The sequence below is a fragment of the Mustela erminea genome, chromosome 11 (genome assembly GCF_009829155.1).
Source record: "Mustela erminea isolate mMusErm1 chromosome 11, mMusErm1.Pri, whole genome shotgun sequence".
NCBI classification, from domain to species: Eukaryota; Metazoa; Chordata; class Mammalia; order Carnivora; family Mustelidae; genus Mustela; species Mustela erminea.
In genome coordinates, this window is record NC_045624.1 from 10,346,950 (window position 1) to 10,373,240 (window position 26,291).

The window sequence follows — 26,291 nt, forward strand, 5'->3', positions numbered from 1 at the left end:
AAGAGCTCCTGTCTGCTCCTTTGCAGAAAACTCTGCTCATCCTCGTCTAAGTGATGATTGATCTCAGGCCTTTATAAGAGACTTGATTCAGTACTAAATGTTTCCTACTTGCCATTTACTGTGTTGGGTTCTGGTACCGGGGATGCAGTAGTGAACAGAGGGCACAGTGCACACCTTCATGAGGCTTATGGCTTAAAGCTCATAGCTTGGTTAATAATTTAATAGTAGTTAAGTAGATATAACCAGTTACGTAATAAAATTATTTGGTCATTTGAATAAAATATTTTAATACTCAAAGTAGGCTATTAATAGTTTATAAAATAATGAAATTGGATATCGTAATAATACATTGAATTGGTTAATCTAAGCATTTAGCATAACCCTTGTTGTTTAAACATTTTTTCTTTTTTAAAAATGTAAGTGTGCCACACTGAACTAAACCTATCTTTTTTTTTTTTTTTTTTTAATAAGTCAGTGATGAATCAGGGTAAGGGTAGGGGCACATGGAGAGGGGAATTTCAAATGTGCTCCATGCCTAGTGCCCAATGTGGGGCTAAATCTTATGACCTTGAGATCATGACCCTGATTTCGTGACTGTAATCAAGAGTCAGACACGTAACCCTGAGCCACTTAGGCATCCCTAAACCTGTTTTAGGTGATTTGTGATTTTACTGTGATTAGGATCATGCATTACACATATTACACACATTTTTGTGTTTGCTATAACCATAGATACTAGCACTACTAGAAATTGAAGTGAGCTATTGTCATTCTAGGGCATATTCTGAAAACTCTTTTTTGCTAAATTTTTATTAGTTCCTTGATGTCAGTTTGATCCTTGTCATTGGTCTTAAGAAATGAATTACAACTCATTCAAAGATATTCAGAATTATTTATGTAGTACTTCATAGTGCTTCGTTTGTTAGCCTCTATGTACATTGGTGGTTCTTGTTCTCTCATTGGATGTTAACTTTGATAACATTGTTAGATTTTAATTTGTTTAATTGCAAATGAAGCACTAGTATTCGCCGCCACTTTAAGAATCTGTATTAGTCATGCCCTAAAACAAAAGTGTTACATGATTTTCTTATGAAAAAATAATGACAATGCTGCTTTTCTGTGTTAGATTCATTGTCTAAGGCTTATCCCTGTGTATATTTTAGAGAAGCATACCATTAGTGCCATGAGGAGAGAGATGCTTTTAATCTATCCATCATTCTTCTATCCATCAAACTTCTGTTGAGTGCTTGACATGCCCTTGGTATCGTCCTAGCAACTGTGATGCTGATGTTAGTTTCCCAATACTCAAGGAACATTGAGTCTTCTCTTCTTGACTGGAGATCATGGATTCCCAAACTAGCAGACAAGGATTTTCATAGATGGCCATTTTTGCCAGTGTATATGTCTATCTGATTTGTTCCACTTTGGTTCATTTGCTGTCTGAGCACACTCCCTTGTGTGTTGTAAAGTTCTACTTCTGTTAACTTTAGTAAGTTTGCTTCTTTTTTGTCTTCAGTCTCCTCCAATCTGCTAATTTAGCATGTTGACCATTGCATTGATTTACCTTATTTGTAACTTTTCTGCAACTTTCTGCACCTTTTATATCTGTTTTTAAATTTTGATTTCCTGGACCTTAGGGCACCTGTTATTTTAATATGAACTCATGGTATTTCCTTGATAATATAAACTATTTCATTTTCTTAATGCATATTTTCTATTATAATATGATTCTCAACAGTGCAGTATTTTGATGTTTATTATACCTCTATGGAGGAGAAGCTAATCGCTCATTTTCCGAGTGTCTCATTGCACTGTATTGCAGTTGGCTTTCCTGTAGAGTGTAGTTCAGTCCCGAAACCAAAATGGGATTTCACATGCCCACACTGTCCCCACTACCCATCAAAAAGAAAGGAGCAACTTAGGGAAGAATAGAAGACTGACTTTCTTTCAGGCACTTACTGGATAGTGGTGAAGCATGGCTGGGAGTTTCTTGGTATGGAAAGAGGAAGAAAAGGAGCCTCCCCTTAACTGGCTGTCTTTCCTACACTCAGACACACACATATTTCTATTTGACATGTTCACTAATTATGATATTCATGTTTTTATTTATACCACTGGGCCATTGGTGTTTGGTAGATTCCTACTTCCTCTGTACACAGTACAGTTTAATAAAGGAATAAACAACTAGTAAGCTCCTAAAAAAGTAGTTGACTGGGCCTCTGGGAATTGATTTATAATTAACTTTTCATATGCCTTTTCCTGGTTTTGATTCAGGGAATGAGAAAGACCTGATGAGGAAATCTGGTCAGTTCGACACACTGGAACAGAATTTTAAAACTAGTTTGAACTTAGTTTTTCTTGCTTTTCCTTTTATGTTTGGTTATGGTTTGGAGGACATAGGGTGGGCATTGTGGTTCCTCATCTTCAGAAGGTTAGAACAAAATTAGAATAGCCTTGACATTTACACAGACTAAAATTTGTGACATCAATCCAAATCTTTTGCTTTTGAATTCTAGTATAAAACAAAATTATTAAAAATGCAATATTAAATAATAATCCAGCTTGAAAATGTGGTGTGTCCATAAAGGGAACTTATTATTAGAATTGAGCTATTTAAATTTCTATTTGTATAGGACAAAAACTTCCTAAGGCAAGTGCATAGAATGAGATTGGAGCCACCTGCTGGCTCATAAAAGAATAATTTGTATCCTAAAAAATACATTCCAAGCAACTAAGGAAAATCAAAGACAGTAGTAGTTGAAACAAAAGTTTCCACTTGAACATTGGTTTGTTAAATGTGTTTTAGGGAGTTTTATAGTTTATACTTTGGAAGGTTTCTGTGTATTCTTAAATATACATACATCTATTAGAAAGCTAATATTAAAAACCATGTATTATTATTAGAGTGATATACTCTAAATTTCCTAGCTTTTGTATCTGCTAAATCTTAGATCAGTGTGAGTTTTTGTTTTGTTTTTTAAGCATCTAATCCACAGTAATTCTTCACAGAATTCTTCACAGTACCCAAGGCTTCTGACTCTAACAAATGGAGTCTTACTCTATATCATAAATAATTCTAAATAGATATTAATATATAATAGATGAGCGTCACTTGCTACTTTAGAGCATTTCTGCATTTTTCCTTGTCTGCAGGATGTTGATAGTTTCTTTTTGGCTTTATATTTCCCCTCTTTTAGATCTTCTTGTTTTTTTTAAATTTTATTTATTTATTTGACAGAGAGAGAGAGAGATCACAAGCAGGCAGAGAGGCAGGCAGAGAGAGAGGAGGAAGCAGGCTCCCTGCTGAGCAGAGAGCCCGGGATCATGACCCGAGCCAAAGGCAGAAGCTCAACCCACTGAGCCACCCAGGCGCCCCCCCCCCCCCCCTTTTAGATCTTAATGTTACCATAAGACCCAGAAAACAGTAAAGACATCTTCAGTTGGCCAAAGGTCTGGTATTGCACTTTGGCTAATGCTTTGTTTTGCCAGTCTCCTTTCTAGCTGTTGTAAGCTGCCCGGTGAGGGCTGTTGGGGCTGTTTGCACTTCCAGTGAATTCCTTCTCCGTCCTTCTCCGTCTGTGATGAGATTAGAATCATGTGGACTCATGACAATTCCAAGAAGCTCTGGATGGCTGATAAACACCTCAGAGTTTCTAGAAGTTCTTGGTTTAGATACAGTCTACATTTTTCAGTTCTGGTAATCTGTTCCCATGTCCTGACTTACACTCTTATGTGTGTCTGTCTTAAATTGATGAGGTAAAGCCTTGCTCATATGTTTTGGAAGAGCTCATAGCGTGACTTGATACCATTCTCACGGTACCAGCTCTGGAGATGTTATCTGACCTTTTTGCATCAGGTTATCTAGATACTTATTTCCACATCATTAAGAGTAAAGGATTCCTAGATCCTTAGATCCTAGATCTAAATCATAAAGATTTCTAGATGTGACAATGTTGCACCCACCTGTCCATGTCTTAGCAAATCAATTTAAATTTCTCACTTTGATTTCCTTAATCTACAAAATATTATAGTGGGACTAGATTATTTCTTGGGTTCTCATTCACTATAATTTTTCCTGTGGATCTGTGTTGATTCTGTGAAGATAACTGTGAACATAATGGTCTGTTAATCATCTGTTGTATTATCGCTATTTCTATTTGACTTTCTCATTTTGTTTCCTTTTGCTGGAGTGATTATTTATATTGTCAGCCTAAAAAGACAAAAGTGATTTCCCATTGTTAAAAATGCAGTAATTAGGGGCACCTGGGTGGCTCAGGGGGTTGAGCCGCTGCCTTCGGCTCGGGTCATGATCTCGGGGTCCTAGGATCGAGTCCCGAGTCGGGCTCTCTTCTCGGCAGGGAGCCTGCTTCCTCCTCTCTCTCTGCCTGCCTCTATGCCTACTTATGATCTCTCTCTGTCAAATAAATAAATAAAATCTTAAAAAAAAATGCAGTAATTAGTAGTAAGATACCATGCTCTCCTACGCCTTTGCCAACATACATTTTTATTCCTCAATAATATCAGTTAAACATTTATTGTTATTACTTACCAGATAGCAGACTGGTGCCATGCAATAGAAATAGTAATGATTGAAACGTAATTCTGTCCTCGGCAAACTTTCAGTGTAATGGTTTGTTTGTTTGGTTGGTTGGTTTTGGTTTGGTGACAGTTTAATCTCCTCAACCCTGATAATTTCCCTGCAGGTTCTGGCATATGCTTATGTCTTTCTTCTAAGAGTGTGTTAACCTGAGACGAATCAACTTCTTTATGCCCTTGCTTGGTGACCATAGTAAATTTCAGTGCACTCTGTGGGTTAGAAAAGTACACGTCAATGATTTTGTAAAAATGACATATATCTTTTAGGGCATAGTATATTTCTGAATGATGAGAAATTAATTTTTTCATTGATCATCACCTTGTAGGACAGTAGTCATAAATGAATGAAGCCCAGGTTGAGCTTGACATGTTTACAGAGACCTTGAAGTTAAAGAAGAACTGCTAAATCTATTGAGAACAGTTCTTGGAATAATTTAGGAGACAGTATGGGTGTTTTGTATCCTTGAAAACTCTTTGAATGGCAACTTAAATACTGGATTATATTTAACTTCCCCTTACTCAGCTGTTTATGAGAGACCATGAATTGTTACATTTGGGAATTAAGAAGTCTCAAGTCCCGCGTTCTGGTTTTACATGCCTTTGCCTTTGCAAGACAGTGGAGGATTAGGTGTCATTTCAGAAATACTGTTTCTCTAGCTGTCGAAGTCCAGGAGTGCCAGCAAGCTGGCACTGTTGTGGCTGCATAGTCATAAATAGAATCCTGGTTTTTCACTCACTGTAAGGTATCTGGTGTAGAAGAGGCAAAGACCATATAAATTCACTTCATTATGTCCAAAAGGTAATCCAAGAGACATATTTATGCAGGTGTAGCTCTTCATGCTTCTTTTTATTTTGGGTAAGAAAGGTGCTGTAAAGGAATTTCATATAAGAGCTGAGTTGATTTTACTTAAAATGTAGTTTTATCATTAGTTCCACAAGTTTTTCCATTCATGTAAGTAAACTTAGGAGGGCTGCTTAAATTCACATTTATTTTTTAGAAATAGTTTCATTTTGGGGCGCCTGGATGTCTCAGTGGGTTAAAGCCTCTGCCTTTGGCTCAGGTCATGATCTCAAGGTCCTGGGATTGAGCCCCGCTTCGGGCTCTCTGCTCAGCAAGGAGCCTGCCCCCCTCTGCCCTGCCCCACCTACCTCTCTGCCTACCTGTGATCTCTGTCTGTCAAATAAATAAATAAAATCTTAAAAAAAAAAAAAAAGGAAAAAGAAAAAGTTTCACTTTAACTTCAGGTGATTTTACTGTGAATATATTTTATAATACTTGTACCAGAGTCCTTATGTTTATCTCTAATGTCATCACAGCAGTGATTCTTAAAGAGACCATTAATGTAGTATAAATCTGCACTTTTGTTGAATAAAATGATTGTCATAATCAGACCATTATTGTGATATTCTAACACCATTTCTGAGATGTCTTCTTATGTGAAATAAAAAAGATAATGGTACTAATGATCGGGGTATAATGTAGGCATAATAGACTATATCTATTGGTACCTTGTCTTTAGTTTTATAGTGTTTGATCTTGTTCATCATAAGGCTGACATCATTATATATTCTTACCTTTTCTCTTAATTTAAACACATAGGGATGTGAGATTATTTCAACACCTGACCAAGACCACACTGACTTCACCAAGTGTCTTGAACTTCTCCAAAAAAAGATAGAAGAAAAACACCTACAGGTAAGATACGTACCTTTTTAGTGGTTAAGAGTCAAAGACCCTGTTTAAAGTTTTTACTCCTCTGAAGTGGTAACTCTTGTGCCAGTGTTTTGGCTGTCATATTTTTCCTGTATATTGGATAAATCTGTTCTTAGCTGCCACAGTGTTAATGTGTGCACTTAAATCAGAGGTCAGAGATTCAAATACCTTGTAATGGTGAAGTCACAAAATGGGTAAAGTGGGCCTTATGTAAAGTTACTGAAACTCATTCTTGGCCTGATATGAGTAGCAACTTTTCATCTCTCATTCATCATTTCCATGAAGACCTGTATGTGTTTTCTTTTTATATGTGTGTTTAAATATTATGAGGGAAAAACAAGCAAATGTGGCCTATCTTTGTCCATGAGTCATCATTACAAACTCTTACATAAGCAAAATATGATCAACTTGAACTCAGAGAAGAGTCTGCTACGTTTCTGTCTTTGAAGACAAGCCTTGTTTATTATCCTAATTGACAAGTGCACATTGTACAAACGGAACAAAAGTAATTGAGTGAACATTTCCCATCTCTGTTGTAGCTTGAACAATACCAAATGTATTGTGCTATTTCCAGCAATAAATTGCTTTAATTAAATATTTGTTTAACAAAAACAGAACACAGCCCATTGAGAGTTATCTGCTTCATCCAGACATAGCTGATTTTGAGTTTTTTAGAAAAGAAATGATAAATTCTTCACAACTGGTGTTTCAGTTTTCCTAGGACCAACACTGAAATTATTGAAAGCTGGGAATGCAATTATATATGTCAAATTGGTAGTATCTGTTCTGTAATACAATATTTGGTCATTAAGTCTGAAAATAAATAATCATATCTCAAACTTAACACCGAAATTCAGAGAGAGCCTCAAACTGAGGGAAGAGGGCAATCAGGCATTAGATGTATATATCATCTGGGAAACCAATCTGGTAAGATCTTGGATAATCCAATAGGGAAGATAGAATCAAGACCTTTTAGAACAATCTTGCTCTGAGCAGAAAGGACCAGACCCTCCTCGTCCCGTTGTGGTTAGTCATGGGCGCGAAGCTCTCAGGGAAGGTTGTGGCCTTGGTGGCTCACTGTGCTGCATCCTGGAGTTGCCACGGGGCCATGACCGTCAGCTGCCCCCCTCACAGCCCTAGCAAGTTCTTTCTGGGGGAAAAGCAGCAGTGCACTTCCACAGCTGCCTCGGGCCTCTGGCATGATTTAGGCTCAACACATTCTCCAGCTTCATCTTGCACTACTTTTTCTCTTTGTTTGGAAAAGATAACCTAGTCCCTCTCGTTCTCTGCCTTGAGGTGTCCTCTCCTCTACGTAGATTTTTTTTGCCCATCATTTGAATATTTTTCAAAATTTTTCCTTCTCTTTGCCTGCCCCACAACGGCAAAATAGGTGAGGTTATTAAGGAGGACTTCTCTTCTCCGTCCCTCCAGGTTAGTTTCTGCCTCTTTATGTGTCTGTAGCCCCTTTGTTCTCCTCCAAGGCACTCTGAACACTTCTAGTACTTGTGGTGGTTATTTCTAATTGTTTACTGGAAGCCTTTCTTCCCAGCCTGACCATATAGCCCGCAAAGCTAGGACAGATCTGTCTTGTTCACGTCTGAACAGCAGCACCTTGTGTGTAAGAGGTGCTTTGTGACTGCCGAGTGTGTGTTGTGCACTATGGGAATGCACAGGAGAGTCGAACACAGCACGGGTAGGGGAAAGGCTTCTTAGAGAAGGCTGAGACATCATAAACGGGTTGCATGGCAGAGGGAAGAAGAGCGTTCTGGGATAGATACTCGGTACTCAGGGAGATGGATAGCTCTTCAGTGAACAAATGCAGGGAGTTTGAAGAGTTTTAAGATGGACAGCAGGGTGATTAGTTCGGTGTTCTAAGAAGTGTCTATTGGATAAACGGATGGCTCCATGTCTCACAATGAAAACCGCCTGGTCTCATTAATACAACCTTCAGGTTACAGTAACTCTGATGAAATAGAGTATCTGTGAGCTTCCACTCAACTCTACATTTAACCTGGAGGTACAGTGTTTGATTTGATTTAATGTCACAAGAGAAAAGCGAAATTAGATAAATTAGCAAGGAAAATAATAAAAGATGCTCCTACCCCAAGTAAGATCATCATGAGATGAGGGCTGTTCACAATTTCTACTTAAAATGCACTCAACTGTATAGGAAAATATTTTATGCTTCTCCACCTAATGCCCTATTAAATTATCATACGTTTCTGTTTTTCTGCTTACTCTTATAAATTATAAACCGGAATTTGTCATCAAAGTATCTATATTTCTTATTAAGATTTTACCTTTCTAACATAAACTTTAAAATGTTAATTATGAGATAAAGCAATGTTTATTATGTTAAGAAACTGTACTATGTAATATCTTAGAACTTTACAGAATTTGAATTAGTCTGTCCTTATCCTAAAGGAGCTTACTATCCAGAACATGTGATTAATTTTCTAAAATTTCCCTAAATCACTACATTTATTTATTTACTTACCTATTTTAAACCTGTTTACCCTCAACTTTTATTCTTTTGCAAAAGGGTTCACCCATACATGTGACTTTTTAATGCTTTCCTTTCATGTTACCACATTATTTATCTGTAACTGAGTCATGAATAATACATTATCAGGATGCCATCTGATATGACTGGATCTTCAAAGAGCACATATATTTTCTGATGTCGTGATGCATACTTGAGATCTAAACCTTTGAATTCGGTGGCAAACATTATGAGCTATTGCTCCAGCTTTCTAAAAACGTAAGATGCATGTTGTTTAGGAAGAAGCAGAAACAAATGTAGACTATAAGGCCCTGAGAATAACAGGCCTTATAAAATACAATTTGGAATATTTCCTACTGTTATATGATGATAGAATTCATTAGTTCAATCCCTGAGATTTTTTTTAAAATTTTATGTATGTATGTATTTATTTATTTATTTACTGGCTGCTTGGAGTTTATTTTCCACTTGGTGCAAGGCGCACAGTTCCAGGGTGTGAGGAAGGTTTGCTCATGGTTTGGATGGTAAAGACTGGGATTCTTTCAACTTCCGTTTTGGTGTTTTGCTATTTTGATATGAGAGAACCCAACTGCTTCTGCTTGGGGCAGCCTGCCTAGTCTACAGGGAAGGGAGGGGAGGGGCTTTCATGTGACCAGTGCCTCCCGAATCCTGGCCGTGGCCACTCAGGGTGGCTGGTTGCCCGTGTTGGCTTTGCCAGACCGGCCACCAGGCTGCTTCCTCACGGCTTCTAGAACCAAGTCACAGGTGATCTTGCCACTGGAGCCTGAGGAGACTCTGAGCATTCTGGGGACTCCGACACTCTAGCCCTGAATGGGAGAGTGGACTTTCCAAAGAAGTTTGCCCACCGGTGACCTAGGTCAGCCTTGGGGAGACCCAGGTGGTGAGGGATGGTTTCACCAGCATACTCTGCACTTTTGCAGGAGCTGTTACTGGCAGTGGAGCCCAGGCGGCACTGGTAGTAGTCGTGGGTGGCCATGGGCGCACCACTGGAGGGAATGGCTGCCGTGCTCGTGGAGACCTGTGCACGTAGGGGTTGGGGTATTGCTCTGGTCACCCTCTGCCCCCCAGGAAGGGCATTCCCCAGTAGTCTCTGAGGTTTTAAACGCAGATTTAACGTTAGACAAAATTTGGGCAGAGAAGCTATCATTAATTGCACACTGTTGGTTGTACAGATTTAAATGCATACTAGTTTTATTTGCTGAAACTTTAATGCATTTTATCCCCCTTGTACTATTATTTTCTTAATCAGTTTTTCAATCAAATAAGGTAGGCTGCTGAAACAGTACTATATGAATAAGAGCAAATGCCTAAATTTTATACATACAAATATCAATAATTACAATTAAATACTATATAAAGACTATGGGATTATTACATATTAAGTTTTTAAAAATTATTTCAATAGCCTGAGCAGATATTGGATTGGATAGTGACTTGTATATATTAGAATAGTTTCTATGCATTATGTCTGAATTGGAGTTCTTGACTATTGAGATTAGGTGAGGAATATTAGTCTTTCTACTTAATTCCTACATGGTATGTCTCAGATACATTATGTTTAGACATCTGCAAATGCTATGAGTTTTAGAATATTTATGTCCACAAATTATCAATATTACTGTTTTGTAATGGACTAATGGCTTTGTTGTATGTCCATACTAAATATCTGTTGCTTCTCATTTGCAGAGGACAATTACGACTGTATCTGATTGGAATAATTACTCATATCACTGTAATGAGCTCTGACTCACAGGGTTGTGGGAGGAACCATGATAGCGCTCTGAGAAATGTCTTCCAAGGGTCTCTGGTGTCCTCAGTACCGTCTTCTCTGATGGACTCGTGTGTTCAGCAAGCTTCCCGTCTCCTCTAAAGTAGAATTTAATACATCTGTTGTGTGTGTCAATGTGAATTCTGGAAAGGGATGACAGCTAGCTTCACAGGAGAGAGACTTGGCAGATACCACCTTAATCAGGTAATCAAACAATGTCAGCGAAAATTCCTGATGATAACACATGCCCCTCTTGATCACATCAAGGGTGCTAAGGGCACTTGGAAGTTCTTCCCTAAAATCCATAATCCCAGTTTCATCTTTGAAAAGAAATCAGAGAAAGTCAAATTGAATATTCTCCCGAATACCTGACCAGTGTTTTCAGGGTCACGACAGATAAGAAAAGATCAAAAAACTGTCACAGACCAGAGGAGATGAAAGAGACATGAAACTAAATGGTGAGGGTGTTCTGATTTGTCCATGAACTGGAACAGGGCATTAGCGGAAAACTGGCAAAACGGGAACAAAGCCTAGAGTTTAGTTACTGATAGTATTCGTGAAGGTTAGTTGGAAGTTAGGTAGTCAGGGACAAGGCGCCCCAGTGCTAAGGGGAATCCACCCTTAAAAGGATTTTACACCATCCTGGAAGGAGTCCTCCATGGCAAAAGCCTGACAGGATGACAGGCACAGGGAAGGTTAATCAGATTAGAAAAGCCCAATAACAAGCCCATAAAACCTCCTAGATTTAGAAACTCCTGTGGCAACCCTCTTGGGTTCCCTCCCTCTTTGGGAGTTTTGTACCGCTGCTTCCTTGTCGTTCAGTAAACCTTGGTCTGCTACCCACCACTCCGCCTGGTCTCCCTTTTCATTCTTTGAAGTGGCGTGACCAAGAACCACAGGAGGGAGAAGAAATCCTCTGACAGTATGTTGCTGTCAGTCTTGGGTAGAATAAGTGGTTACAGAAAATGATAGTACTGGCCGAGCCTGGGTGAAGGGTATAATCCCTGTACTATCTTGGTGACTTTTCACTAAGCCTGGAATTATTCCAAAATAAGAGGCTTTCTTGAAGAAGAAAAAAAAAAGATGCTCCCTGTTTCCAGTATACTCTGACAATCAGGTGGTGTGATCTTGTGGTAAGACTCAGTCCTACAGAACAAAAACGCAAGTACTTCTTAGCACTTAGGCAAATCCAAATACCTTTCTATGAACTCTTTGACCTTTAAAGTGTTCCTCAAAAAGTCTCAACTTGTGAGTCTCTGTTGCATATTTTGGCAGCTGTTTCATGTGAAAACTATGTCTGCTTGAAAATCTTAGCTGGAACTTGATGATCTTTAAACTGTGATAACAGCCCAGGTCCTCAAACTGCCCAGTTTCCCAGGACATCAAAGAAGGGTAGCATTTAATCAAAGATAACTGGCATTCGATAGAATTTTCTCAGGGTTGGCTCCAGAAGGAGGAACCCTGCTCGTTCCTGAACTGCCTGTTTACCTTGGTCTCCATTACTGCTTTCGTTTTCACCTGACTCTTCCTAGAGGGATATTCTCTCCCACTTCTGTGCTGTTAACCTCCTCATTTATACAATCATCCAGAACTCCAAGCTTATTTGTGACTTCTGACTGGAAAGCCAGAAGAACTTCATTTCAGTATCTAAAAGAAAATTCTTCATCCTTCTCACAGAGTCCTATTTTTTTTTTTAATTTTATTTATTTATTTGACACAGAGAGAGATCACAAGTAGGCAGAGAGAGAGAGGAGGAAGCAGGCTTCCTGCTGAGCAGAGAGCCCCCTATTTTCTTTTTTTAGAAAAAAATTTTTTTAAGATTTTATTTATTTATTTGACAGACAGAGATTACAAGTAGGCAGAGAGGCAGGAGGGGAGGGGGGAGGAGGCTCCCTGCTGAGCAGAGAGCCCAATGCGGGGCTCAATCCCAGGACCCTGAGATCATGACCTGAGCTGAAGACAGAGGCTTTACCCATGAGCTACCCAGGTGCCCCAGAATCCTATTTTGTCTTTACTTTCTGTCCCATGCACTGGCACTACCATCACCCACCTGGCAGAAACCTCAGAGTAACCTGTTTGTCTACACCATCCCTTACCAGTTGGTCACAGCTCCTTTAATTACGTAGATATCCCTTGTGCCACTTTCTCTTTCCAGTCTTACTGAAACTAGGTTATTTCTCACTTGGATTATTTTATTACCTTCTGTTTGACGTCATTCACTCTTTTCTTACTTGGATTATTTTGTTACTTCTGTTTGAGGTCTGTCCCTCTGTTCTCTTACTAAAACTCCTATCTTATGTATTAACTGCGTGTCTGCCTAAAATCTTTATTGCCTCCTACTTATTTATTCAATAAATATTTGTTCAATAAATAAATGTATTTTTGGTAACATTAATGCAAAATCCAGAGGGCATCATGGCAAACCTTAACTCATTTCTTCTTTGAAGGGATTTTTTCCTTAAAAAGATTTTATTTATTTATTTGACAGAGAGACACACACAACTAGAGAGGGAACAGAAGTAGGGGGAGTGGGCGAGAGAGAGAAGCAGACTTCCCGTGGAGCAGGGAACCCGATGTGGGGCTTGATCCCAGGACCCTGGGATCATGACCTGAGCTGAAGGCAGCCGCCTAACTGACTGAGCCACTCAGGCGCCCCTCCTGACTGAGCCACCCAGGCACCCTGCAGGGATCTTCTTATTAGCATTCTTGATATCCTATTAATTTTCCTGCAGCATGTGTTTAGATGATTTATCATTCCAGTTGTGCCTACCAATTGTGATAGTAAATATGTTTATTAAAAGAGTTGTTTCCAGTGCATTGTGGTTTTTTTGTTCAAGTTTTTCTTTAAATTCTAGTTAGTTAACATATAATACTTGTTTCAGGTATAAAATTTATTGATTCATCACTTAAATATAACACCCAGTGTCCATCATACCAAATCCCCTCCTTAATGCCCATCATCTATTTAACGCCCCTCCCACCAAGGCCGCCTCCCCTCCAGCAATCCTCAGTTTGTTTCCTATAGTTAAGGAGAGTTTTTAATGGTTTGCCTCCTCCTCTCTCTTTTTTTTTTTTTAACTTCCTTCCCCTATATTCATCTATTTTGTTTCTTAAATTCTACATATGAGTGAAATCATATGGTATTTGTCTTTCTCAGACTGACCTATTTCACTTAGCATAATACACTTTAGCTCCACCCATGTTGCGAATTGCAAAATTTTATTCTTTGATGGCTGAGTAAAATTCCATTGTATTATACACACACACACACACACACACACACACACACATCTTTTTCCATTCATCAGCTAATAGACATTTGGGCTCTCTCCGTAGTTCGGCTATTGTTGATAATGTTGCTGTAGACATTAGGAACATTGGGGTGCATATGCCCCTTTGAATCTGTTTTGTATCCTTTGGGTAAATATCTAATAGCACAATTGCTGGATCAGAGGGTAATTCTATTTTTAACTTTTTGAGGAACCTCCATACTGTATTTCCAAAGGGGCTGCACCAGCTTGCATTCCCACCAACAGTGTAAGAGGGTTCCCCTTTCTCCACATCCTCGCCAACATCTGTTGTTTCCTGACTTATTAATTTTAGCCATTCTGACAGGCATAAGGTGGTATCTCATTGTAGTTTTGATTTATATTTCCCTGACGACGAGTGATATTGAGCATCTTTCCATGTGTCTGTTAGCCATTTGTTTGTCTTCTTAGGAAAAATGTGTATTCATGTCTTTTGCCCATTTCTTAACTGAATTACTGGTTTTTTGGGTGTTGAGTTTAAATTCTTCATAGATACTAACCCTTTATCACATATGTCATTTACAAATAACTTCTTCCATTCTGTAGTTTGCCTTTTAGTTTTGTTGATTATTTTCTTCACTGTGTTGAAGCTTTTTATCTAGACGAAGTCCCAATAGTTCTTTTTTGCTTTTGTTTTACTTATGTCCCACCGTATGTCTAGTAAGAAGTCGGTATGGCTGAGGTCAAAGAGGTTGCTGCCTGTGTTCTCTAGGATTTTGATGGCTTCCTGTGTCACATTTAGGTCTTTCATCTGTTTTGAATTTATTTTTGTGTATGGTGTAAGAGAGTGGTCTTTCTGCAAAATCAGAATAAGAATCTAATTATACCAGCAGGTTATGAGGCAAAGCACTTCATTGGCTTCCATAAAATCCTTAATAAAAATATAACAGCTATAGTATTAATAGTCATATATTGTTGTATATTTTAAGTCTTGTCATCTGTAACATTTTATATAATGTATTCATATATTTATATCATACATTTTGTTAATTATAGAAGATATATAATTTATATGTAATTATGTTAATTATATTTATTTTATAAGATTAAATTTTATGTATTTCACAAAATACAATATAAATATATTTACTTTTTTGATTTTATAATAAATTTCATAGAGCATTATGGTTTTAGAATTAGTGTTTTATTTATTTATTTATTTAAAAAAAATGTGATATTTTGACCTTTTTTTCAGATTTTATTTATTTATTTGACACACAGAGAGAGAGATCACAAGTAGGCAGAGAGGCAGACAGAGGGAGAGCTGGAGGTAGGCTCCCCACCGAGCAGAGAGCTGGACATGGGGCTCGATCCCAGGACCCTGAGATTATGACCTGAGGTATAGGCAGAGGCTTAACCCAATGAGCCACACAGGTGCCCCTAGACAGTGTTTATTTAAAATGAGTTAAAGTTTATATCCCAGGTTCATGGACTCCCCATACCATTGTTTTGGACATATTCTGATTTCACTTGAAATGAATGGAGGACTCCTTACATAGTGAAATGTTTCTCAGGGGATGCCTTCAACTTTCCTTATTCCCAGGGAACTGGTGAGAATGGTATTTGTGTGCTTAGTAATGCAATCCAGTAGGGAGGTGAGTTGCACAACCTAGCTAACTTGTTTGCACCTTGCCTTTGGCGCAGCAAGAAAATGGGACATGCTCTGACTTCCCTAATCCTGTGATAGCCACTGTGGGCCTTACACTCACGGAGGGGTGTATTTAGAGTCCAGAGTTGCAACAGCAGACTTCCTCCCTTCAGACATACTGTCAAAGCTACTGAGGATCTTCTTCCAATTGCTTTAACAAACGTTTGCACAGTGACGTTTGAGACAGTCGTTATATTTGGTTAGGTGACTGAGCTCATGGCCCCGACCCTCCAGTCTAATAGAGGACACAGATGCACATATAACCACAGAATAACTCAGACTACAGTAAATGTTGTAGCATGCCTCTGCAGAAAAGAGTCAACTTTTTTTTAGTAAATTGTTTATATAGAACTCTTCCCTGTTTTACCTTTAACTTTTCATTGGAGAAAATGGGATAATTGTTTTTCAAAGGAAATTGCGGCTCAAATCCATGAGGCCTTCCATGACCTCCCTTTTTGGATAAGGCCCCTCACCCTGCCTCCTCTCCCATTGCTCCACTCAGCAGTCCTCATCCCCTTGTCTGCGGGGCCTTCTCCATCACAACTGTCACCATCTGCCGTTTAGGAAGTTTGTTTCTGTTACATCTCCACTCACAGAAACATAAATACCATGTGGACAGGTAATTGTACATGTTCCTTCTCTGCAACATTCCCAGGACCTACGACAACACCTGGCACACAGTGGGCACTCACAGATATTTACCAAATGAGTGAATGTGCATGGATATGGAAGAATCCTCTTTAAGCAAATCCTTGTTATCAAATGTTGGTAAATTATATCAAGCAATCTACTTTAATGAGGCTTATTCTACTACTCCAGCTCTTGTTCCATTATAATTGAAAATTTGGGGGATTTGGCAGTACATGGAGCTATTATTCAGTCATTTATACTTTGTTTTTCTCTTCATTTAAAAAAAATTTATTTATTTATTTGATAGACAGAGATCACAAGTAGGCAGAGAGGCAGGCGGGGGGTAGGGGGAGCAGACTCCCTGCTGAGCAGAGAGCCTGATTCGGGGCTCAACTCTAGGACCCGGAGATCATCACCTGAGCTGAAGACAGAGGCTTTAACCCTCTGACCCACCCAGGCACCCTTTTCTCTTCATTTTAAGGGTAGGGGAGGACATATGTGTGCTGAGTAATTAAAAATGATATATGTAATGCCTTCTTTACATTTTGTTAATTGGTATCTTCTAGATCTTGCTGCTTTTTCTAAGTTACTTGCAAAAGTTGAGAGCTAAAAAATGAAAACACATAGAGCTTGTCTCATAAGCCAGTAACATTGTGAGCTTGACAAGAATAAATCTTGCCAACTTCTTTGAAATAATACTGAAAGCAGTGCCATTCACTTCCAACATCTGCTGGATAGCTGAGGTCTTGTAGGACTTAGCAGCCAGCTTTCTCTACCTTCTGGCCTCTGCCTCTCCACTCAAAGCAATGTTGTAAACTTAAATTAATAATTTTTATGAATTTTTAGAAAGTAACACATGTGTGCATGTAGACATATTCAGCTATATTTGACTATGCCTTCACAAAACACCTCTTCTTTTTAATGTAACCAGCATTGTTTTCTTGTCAAGTGCCAGAGTAACTACTTACATATTCAGGTTCTGGAACAAATGCTGTGCAAGTGAAGTATCAGACAAGGAAGGAAGGAAAGAGAAGGAAGTATTCTGGACATTGAGTGAACCAGCAGGCTGTTTCCTACATCATTTTGGAGAAGCCTTCAAAAGTGAAATTCACATCTCTGTTTTTCCTTCTTCTTAGAGACCAGCAATCTTTTTTATAGTGCTGTGTAACAAGAGAAAATAGATACACCCAGTGCTTTGAAGTGACTCGGGAGCTGTTGCTACGGATATAAAAAGCTTACTGCCTCAGCGGCTGTGGCATCCTAATCCATCCCTGCCAGAGGAGCAGTGAGCTTTTATAGGCCCCGGGACAAGGGTTAAGATTATCTGCTTACCAGGAATCTCCGTTGGATGACTCACTTGTCAGATAAAATCTCTTATTAATGCAGAGAATTGCAGATATGCTTGGTATGATGCTCCTCTGCAGAAGACATGCTGACCTTCCACGAAAATGACTGTTTTATTTTGAATTACTGCATTGCGAAAATGCAGAAACTGCAGACGGGAGAAGGAAACTCTTGAGGACTTCCGTAAGAAAAACACACATACAATGGAATATCCTGAAATTGCATGGTGGATTGAAAAATTTCTCCTTATTCTGCAAATCCCTTAGTGAGACATACGTGGTCATACCTACATCTATGACTGTGATTGTCCACAGTCGTAAAAATAGTAAATAAAATAGTAAAATAGTAAATAGTAAAATAATTTAAAAAACTATTTGTCTTTTTTTTTTAAAGATATTATTTATTTATTTGGTAGTGAGAGAGATAGATCACAAGTAGGCAGAGCAGCAGGCAGAGGGAGAGGGAGAAGCATGCTCCCCAACGAGCAGGAAGCCCGAAGCGGGGCTCGATCCCAGGACGCTGGGATCATGACCTGAGCTGAAGGCAGCTGCTTAACTGACTGAGCCACCCAGGTGCCCCCAAAATAACTATATTTGTAAGAAATGATTTGCATATAGTTTAAGTCATGACTGAAGAACTAAAAGGATGTTACTGCTTATCACGGGGATGTACATACCAGATCAGTATATTTTCAGGGGTAGTTAATTAAGTGACTAGGAGAAGAGAAATGTATACATAGCAGTACATTCTTGTTTGTGGTAGGTGATGAGCCCAAGTATCCCAGATGTCGCATTTCAATCAGAGGCGAAGATGGAAGTCGTGTAGTATCTCTTCCCATTCTTCTCCTCTCTTAGTGGCCAGAGGTAGAATATGTCTTTCTATTTTCCCTGGCCGTCTGCTCTCCCAGAGCAGTTCTGCTTAGCATTCCGTGGTCCATGAGCTGGTTCCATGATGGCACGTGGCATACGAAAATCCAGATGCCCAGGGTAGAAGTCAGGTGATTCTAGCTCCTTTCCTCTTCCACATGTATGTGAATTTATGTAATTTCCAGTACGAACAACTGGGTCGAGAATTTTGGAACACGTTAGGAAATAGTATCTGAATTCAAAGTACACTGATTACATTTTAATCCTGTCTCCTCATCCATTTCTACTGGATATTTTAGATGCTTATAAAATAGACCCTAAGTAGTCTGATTTTTTAAAGCATTCACATAAAGTATTTCAGAAAGAGGAAATTATTATTGAACAAATGTTTTATCCCAAATTACACTTAGTTTACTATGATGCTCTTGAATATGAAATACATTTTACAAAATAATAAATAATAGCATCACATATAAAACATTAAGGTGACCTGGAGGATGATGAGGTGATCAGCTATTTTGTGCACATGTATTAGGTAAAGCGCACTTACTCACATTGCAAAAAATAAGCTTTAAGTAATTAATGTCACTGCAGTAACAGTTTTAACATTCTCATTTGGCATTATAAAATGGTCGAATGCCTATCTAGAAACCAGAGTGTTAATGACCAAGTGCAGAATTTGCAATCAAAATGTTCTCCATTCTCCCAGAAGGTGGACAGGGGATAATTAACATAAACTATTTATATAGCTCCAGATTGCAAAACCTAAGGATTGCACGACAGCAAGTCTGATAGCCGCCTGTTGTAACTGGTCCATAAAAAATGAAGAGAGTTTTACACCACCAAACTTTGGGACAATAATGCACTCAAAGTACTGCAGATACCTAACTCCAATCCATCTTTACATGGAAACCAAGAGTTTCATTTATCACTTTGGACAAGAATATTCAGCGAAGACTTCTTTTATGGTTGAAGCAAAGCAAGAAATATTGTTGTGTAAAAACGAATCCCAGTGGTGCAAGAGAGGATAATTGCTATTAAGAAATGATCTGCCAGGGGCACCTGGGTGGCTCAGTGGGTTAAAGCCGCTGACTTTGGCTCAGGTCATAATCCCGGGGTTCTGGGATCGCCCGCATCAGGCTCTCTGCTCAGCAGGGTGCCTGCTTCTTCCTCTCTCTCTGCCTGCCTCTCTGCCTACTTGACAGATCTCTGTCTGTCAAATAAATAAATAAAATCTTTAAAAAAAAAAAAAAAAAGATCTGCCAGTGCAGAAATACTCATCATCCGGGAACAAAGCAGTTTGTACTGAAGTCAGTCTGTTCGCAGAAAAGTTTAGACAATTATCTCTTCTCACCTCGCTCAGTAGGTGAAAACGACTAAAGAAAGTAGGTACAGGTTCATGTCCCAGTTTCCACAGAATGAGAAGAATGACTACTTAGTGCTTTTTCAAATACTCAGCTTCCAGAGGGAAACATGTATGTTAGAGAGTTCTTTGAGTGAGAAGTATCTGGTCTGTGTTGAACAGGAGGTTCAAGAATACAGAATGGAATTTTTTCATTCTCTACTGAGCAATCATTTAGCTTCTGAGGACAAAGCTTATATAATGCAAATTGTAATAGCCTTTCAAACTCTACTTCCAAATAGCTGATTGTTTCTGAATATGATATAAATGTTCTTTTGATTTTTAATTTTACACTAAATACCAGCTGTGTTGAAGATGCCATGTAAGGTTGTCTGGCTGTTCCAAAGCACAAGTAGAAGATTTTTCCATTTCTCAGGACCCCAGTAATTCAAAAGGAATACCTTTGTTGAATACATTTCCCTAGAAATATCTTCGTATCCTGATAATGTGAGAGGGTTAGAGACTGTAGTTAACCTCCAGTAGATTTATAATATCCATGTACTTATTTATACAAACTGTGACTTTATGTAATTTTACTTCCTCATAAATATATTCCTGACTCCTCAAAGAGTTTAATTTTTAGCAGAGCTAATAGAATAAAATCATGTAAAAAAAAAATCCATTAGTGTGTTTATTTATTTTATCCAACTCTCCTTGGCACTCACTTCCTGATACAGAGAAATGTGAGCACATGAAAATTAGCTCTTGCTATCCCTTGGTGTTTTTACTTGGGAAGGAAAAAGAAGCCATTTCCACATTTTTGTGTATATCACAGTATGGAAAAGATGTCTCATCCCCAGGGATCTCATTGATATGGCTTGAACCTATATAGTCCAGTTAATCAAGGATATATTAGTACTCAGGACAGATCTGTGAGGAAAGATAGAACTGCTAGTAAAATCAGACTTGAAATCTTTTAACTAAAATAATTCAAAGCTTTGTTCAAGGCCAACCAAAAAAGCATCGCATTATTATGGGAATGAACTCTCACTCACTGTCCTTTACTTGCTCTTGACCAGGGTACCTGACATTAAAGTGCTTTAGGCATTCTTAATGGCAAGTCTGAGAGTCAACAAAGAAAAATTCAAACAGTGTGTGTAGGAGGAGCCCTAAGGATGAAAACTTTGTGGTAGTTGTCATTGTTAGTTTGTGGTTCACATATGGAGAATCCTTCATCTCTAGACAAGGAACTTGAATTTTGATCTACATGTGATGGTAATCCACTAAAGAATATTGAATGGAAAGCCTTAAGATAATTTTGAGAAACAGCATAATGGTTGTATGCAAGCTGAATTAAAGGACAGAAATTACAATGACACAAATAAAAGAGCCGATTACAGGATGCTTTGAAGAATAATTCTTTAGTCATTTTCCCTATCAAGAGTTTGAGAAATAGGAACCATAGAGAGAATAGGAACCATAAAATAGACAAAGTCTACACTTGACGATGATTTGGTCTTGTTTGCCAAAGAGTTACAGGGTAAAAACTATAACTGTTTAGCTCACCATTCAGCTGACAAAAGTCCTTTATGTGGATCCAGGTATTCTGCTAAGTATTGTGTATTGAAAAATGCATGAGTATTAAAAAAATGCATACTGAATGAGACAGTTTCTGACTCTAAGAATGTGTGGTCTCTGGGGTAGATGCTTTGTTAAGCAGATTATCCTGATATGTTGTCAGTAATGCTGTAGTTGAAGTCTGATGGGACCCATGAGAAGCCCTTTGGGAGCGAACCTTCTCCAGGGTCCACTCTCCTAGGGCAAGCCAGATTAAGAGCTTACCCGGAGTGAGAGGAGGGTTTCATTCTGATTATTTAGAGGGAAAGGTAGAACTCATTGGTTTGGGATGTCAAAGGGTAGACAATACTGAAAGTACATGTGAGCTAGCAGAGGATGCACCAGTAGGGAGGGGACCCCCCCCACACACAACCTACTGGGACAGGTCAGTTCTCCTTTGCTGACTTGGCGCTGGTGTGTCAAGGACCTCTGCCCCCAAGAGATCCTTCCAATCTGCACAAGGAGGTTGGGGTCCCCTCTGCTGAGCTCTCCAGAGAGGCACAGGGCATAGTAAGTTCCCCATAATCAGCAAGAGAGTGAGCTGTCTGGGCTTTTATGATGGAACTTTTACCAGGGATTATGGTTGATAGCAGTCAGGAGTCTTAGTACAGATCCATATCAGGGCCTTTGTAGTTTTTCTGTGAAATGCAGACACGCTTGGCTACATAGATCACTTTCCAATGATATAAATAGGTCCCTTCCTCCTCTTTTTTTTTTAAACTTTTCTCTAACACGTTCAAAAACAAGTTTTGTATAAACACATTAATGACATTTCTTAATAACGTATATACACTTTGACAAAGTTGGAAAAAATACTCCGTTCAAACAAATTCACTTTTTTTAGAAAGTGGAAGTAGGCATCCTTTGAAAATGCTTAAACTAACCACACTCTTAACCTTAATTTTCTTAGATTTCTCATCTGTGAATGAAAGACTCATTATCTTGCCATTGCAAGAGGCATTTTTTTCTTTCTCACCCAAAGAAGCTTACATTAAACTGTGACTCAGCCTGGTTGAAATTTAAATGGGATCCCTCTAGTCTTATTTTCACAAGCTGCCATTCAGCCAGGTATATTCTGTTTGTGAGTACAGTTCTCTTCTGATACCATGAAATCTGGGTCTTTAATTTCCCTGGTGGCTCATTGTACTTTATATCAATCACTGGAATTCCTTTATAGGCTTATTAAAACATTTTGACATTGCTGATTTTTTAGCCAGTTTATTGTTTTTGCTCTATCTTGATCCAGCTTTTTCGTTCCTGGCCTGTGTTGGCTTTTCCATCTTTAAATAAGAGCATCAAACAATTGAACCAAAGAATCTCATGCTATTCAAGCCTTACTATAATACAGTACAGATCTTTGAGTTAAGGGAAGCATAAGAATAACATCTAAATTTTTGAGCCCCTAGTGTTTACTTTTGTTAAGTTGAGTAGGCTGATGTTAGTTATAATTCTCAAACAGTAGGGTAAACATATGTCTTGGTTTAAATAGCATAGTCTTGGTTTATGCTTGTATTCTTGGTATAATTATATATAATGTCCCCTTTTTACTTTCAGAAGTGTCTCAGTTTGTATGGTAAATTGTATGGTCACCCTATTTATCAGGGAGAGCTATAAAGAAATTGTCCATTTATGCAACTCTGGAATTCAATTTATGGAAAGTAAATGTAATTAAAATATGCTGACAGCCACTGTCTCTGCTGTAGACTTCATGCATGCTGTATCTAAGTCTTTTTGAGGACAAATGGAGAAAAGCATATCCTTTGTTTACTGAACGGTTTTTACTGCTATAATAGAAAAATGAAATTGCTTCTCCTTTTAGTGTTATATATCCCTCAACCAGTCTTGTCATGATTCTATTAAGGCAAATTATGCAAAGTTAAGGTTTTCATTTATTTTTCTAAACAAAATAGACACGGTTTTTATTTAACCTGTTACAGTGGAAACCAGAGAGCCTCATGTGGACTGTTGGAAGTGAAAGGAATCTTTAAAAATATGTTAATGAATCTGGTCTGTCCTTTACCTTTATGGATGAGCTGCCTAAGTCACAGTGAGGTTAGTAACTTGTATGTGGTTCCCGGCTTTTGAAAGACTGTATCATACTATTGTCAGATCTCTAATCCTATTAATCCAGCGTTTCAGGGCGCCTTTTGCCACATAGGATTGCCTATGAAAGGCAACCTTATTCTCACAACACTCTCCCTTGCTTACAAATAAAGTCCATGGTGAGAACATTTAAGATTTACTGTCTTAACAGCTTTCAAGTGTTTAATACAGTATTAGTAAATTCGGTCACCATGCTATACAGTAGATCCCAGGACTTACTCATCTGATAACTGGGGGTTTGTACTCTGTGACCAGCATTTTTCTTTTCCCCACCACCAGCCTCTGGCAACCATCATTCTACTCTCTGTTTCTGAAAGGTTGGCTTTCTTTAGATTACACATATGAAAGAGATTATACGGTATTTGTCTGTCTTTTTCTGACTTACTTCATTTAGCATAATGCTTTCATGGTCCATCTGTGTAGTGCTTACTGTAGGTTTTCCTTTTTTCTTATGGCTGATAACACTCCGTTTCTTGTGTGTGTGTGTGTGTGTGATCTTCATTCATCTACTGAGAGATACTTAGTTGTTTCTTGATCTTGGCTGTTGTGAATAATATTGCACTGAACTTGGAACTGCAGATACCCCCTTCAAGATCCTGATTTCATTCTGATCTTGATTTTTGAATATAGAACTAGTTTACATTTCTCTGATGATTAGTGATGTTTGGCATCTTTTCATATACCTGTTGGCCGTTTGTGCATCTTTACAGAGTGCCTAGTAAGCTCCTCTGCCCTTTTTTTAATCAGGTTGATGGGTTTTTGCTTTTGAATTATATGAGTTCCTTATACATTTTGGATATTAATTTCTCAGATAGATGATTTGCAAATATTTTCTTCTATAAGAAAAACTGCCTTTTCCTCTTGTTGATTGTTTATTTTGCTGTGTAGAAGCTTTTTAGTTTGATGAGTCCAGTCCTACTTTTTAATATTTGCTTTTGTTCCCTGTGCTTTTAGTGGCATTTCTAAAAAAGGGTTAATAAGACCAATGTCAAGGGTCTTTTCCCCTACGTTTTCTGCTAGGGGTTTTATATATAGTTCCTTTGTTTGGTTGGTTTTTTTTTAAAGTTTTTTTTTTTTTGGACACACAGAGATCACAATTAGGCAGAGAGGCAGGCAGAGAGAGAGGAAGGGAGGCAGGCTCCCCGCTGAGCAGAGCCTGATGCAGGACTCGATCCCAGGACCCTGGGATCATGACCTGAGCGGAAGGCAGAGGCTTCAACCCACTGAGCCACCCAGGTGCCCCTATTCAAAAAAAATGCTTACTGGACCTGTGTTATGTGCTACTTCAGGTGTGATATAATGGTGGCTTCTACCCCCTGGTGATTTTGGTGGCTTGAGCCATGGTTGTCATGAGGTTGTGGTTATTGGGAAGTGGAGAAATTCTGGAACATACTGATTTTGGAAATACATGGATCATGTCTTCCTCTGCTCAGAATGGCTCCCCACTTAATGCCAATGAAAGAGACTTTACAGTGGCTTAACAAGTCTCTACGAATCTAATACTTACATTTCACTCTGATATCTTCTACTAATTTCTCATTTAATTTTAGCAGATTGCTTCCTGATACTCTTTGAAAATGCCTGGGGCTCTGTCAGTGCTTCAGGGCCTTAACATAACCTGCTGTCTGAAGAATCCTGCCCCTGTACCGTAAGCGTGGCCACGGCCCTCATCTCTTCTGGGTCTTCGTGCAGCCTAGTCTGCTCTAGCTCCTGATAGTGGAAGCACATTCCCTCTCCTCTCCTGCTCTGTTATTCTCCCAATTTTAGCACTTAACAGCATTTCCCCTCCCAACTAATAGGCTTATTTGTATGTCTATCAGTTGTGTCTTATCCTCCATTTGAATGTCGGTGCCATGAAGGCAGAGGTTTTTGTCTTCTTTACTGATATATCATTGTTTAGAATAGCACCTAACACAAGGTAAATGATCAATAAATATTATCAGAAGTAACATAGGAAATAAGTTACTCTTTTCAAAAGCCACAGACTGTTTGAAACTTGCTAAGTAGGGAAGTGTTCTTTTGTAGGAATGAGATGGTGTTAACTCAGCCTTCTTGCCTCTCTGGTTATTTATTCAAATTTTCCTGAGTTTTTATATGCTTAAGGGAAGCTCAGGAAATATTGTTGTCTGCTCTGTTGCGAACTGTGGGGCTAGCCTCTGCGATACATGGGCCTCTTCTAGAAGGAGAGATACTAAAGTATATCAAAAGTTTTAACTAAGTGTGCTTGGGTGTATTGTAAAGAGTAATTATGTTACTTAAATTGGGAATTTTGTCTGCTGCAGACACAGACTTCTGAAATTTAAGGCCTTGATATACTGAGAGGTCCTAGAAAGGCAGGCCTGGTGTGCCAGGCTGAGGGCTGCATGGGGGGAATACCCAGCAAGCAGGCTCAAACGGGGGGTGGGGGGGAGCGCTGGAAGCTAGAGCAAGGCCCCATGGGAAGTACTTTACTGGGGGTCGGGGTGGGTAGACAATCAGAGGCTTGCTAGGACTTCATTGGTCTGTTTGAATGTCACTAGGTCATAGTCGGGAGGGCAAGAAGCGGAAACTTGTGGCAGGGACCAGACTTACCACCTGTGAACCTGTTTTCCTGGGCCAGGTGCTCACAGCCTGTCTGAAGATGTTGAAGCCTCGGGAAATACAAAGTTTTAAAAATACAAAAAACATGGGGCGATATTAGAAATGAATGCACAAGGCTTTGAATCCACACAGAAGAGTCACCCTGGCAGTCTACAAATGGTCTGTTTCAGATTGAGCGCTGTCCCAGTAGCACTGTAGTCCTAAACACGTAAATCTAGCTTTGTAAACCCTACGTAAATGTGCAGGGGTGG

The 26,291-nt window shown here is 38.8% G+C and overlaps 1 protein-coding gene across 2 annotated transcripts in view; it reads left to right on the forward strand.

Moving 5' to 3' along the window:
- The window catches only part of TPK1 (thiamin pyrophosphokinase 1), a 343,412-nt gene that overhangs the window by 184,858 nt on the left and 132,263 nt on the right, over positions 1-26,291 (forward strand). For both annotated transcript variants that reach the window (XM_032305883.1, XM_032305882.1), the window contains exon 6: positions 6,197-6,292. In XM_032305883.1, coding sequence (XP_032161774.1) covers positions 6,197-6,292 — 96 coding nt within the window. The remainder of the gene's footprint in view (positions 1-6,196; positions 6,293-26,291) is intronic.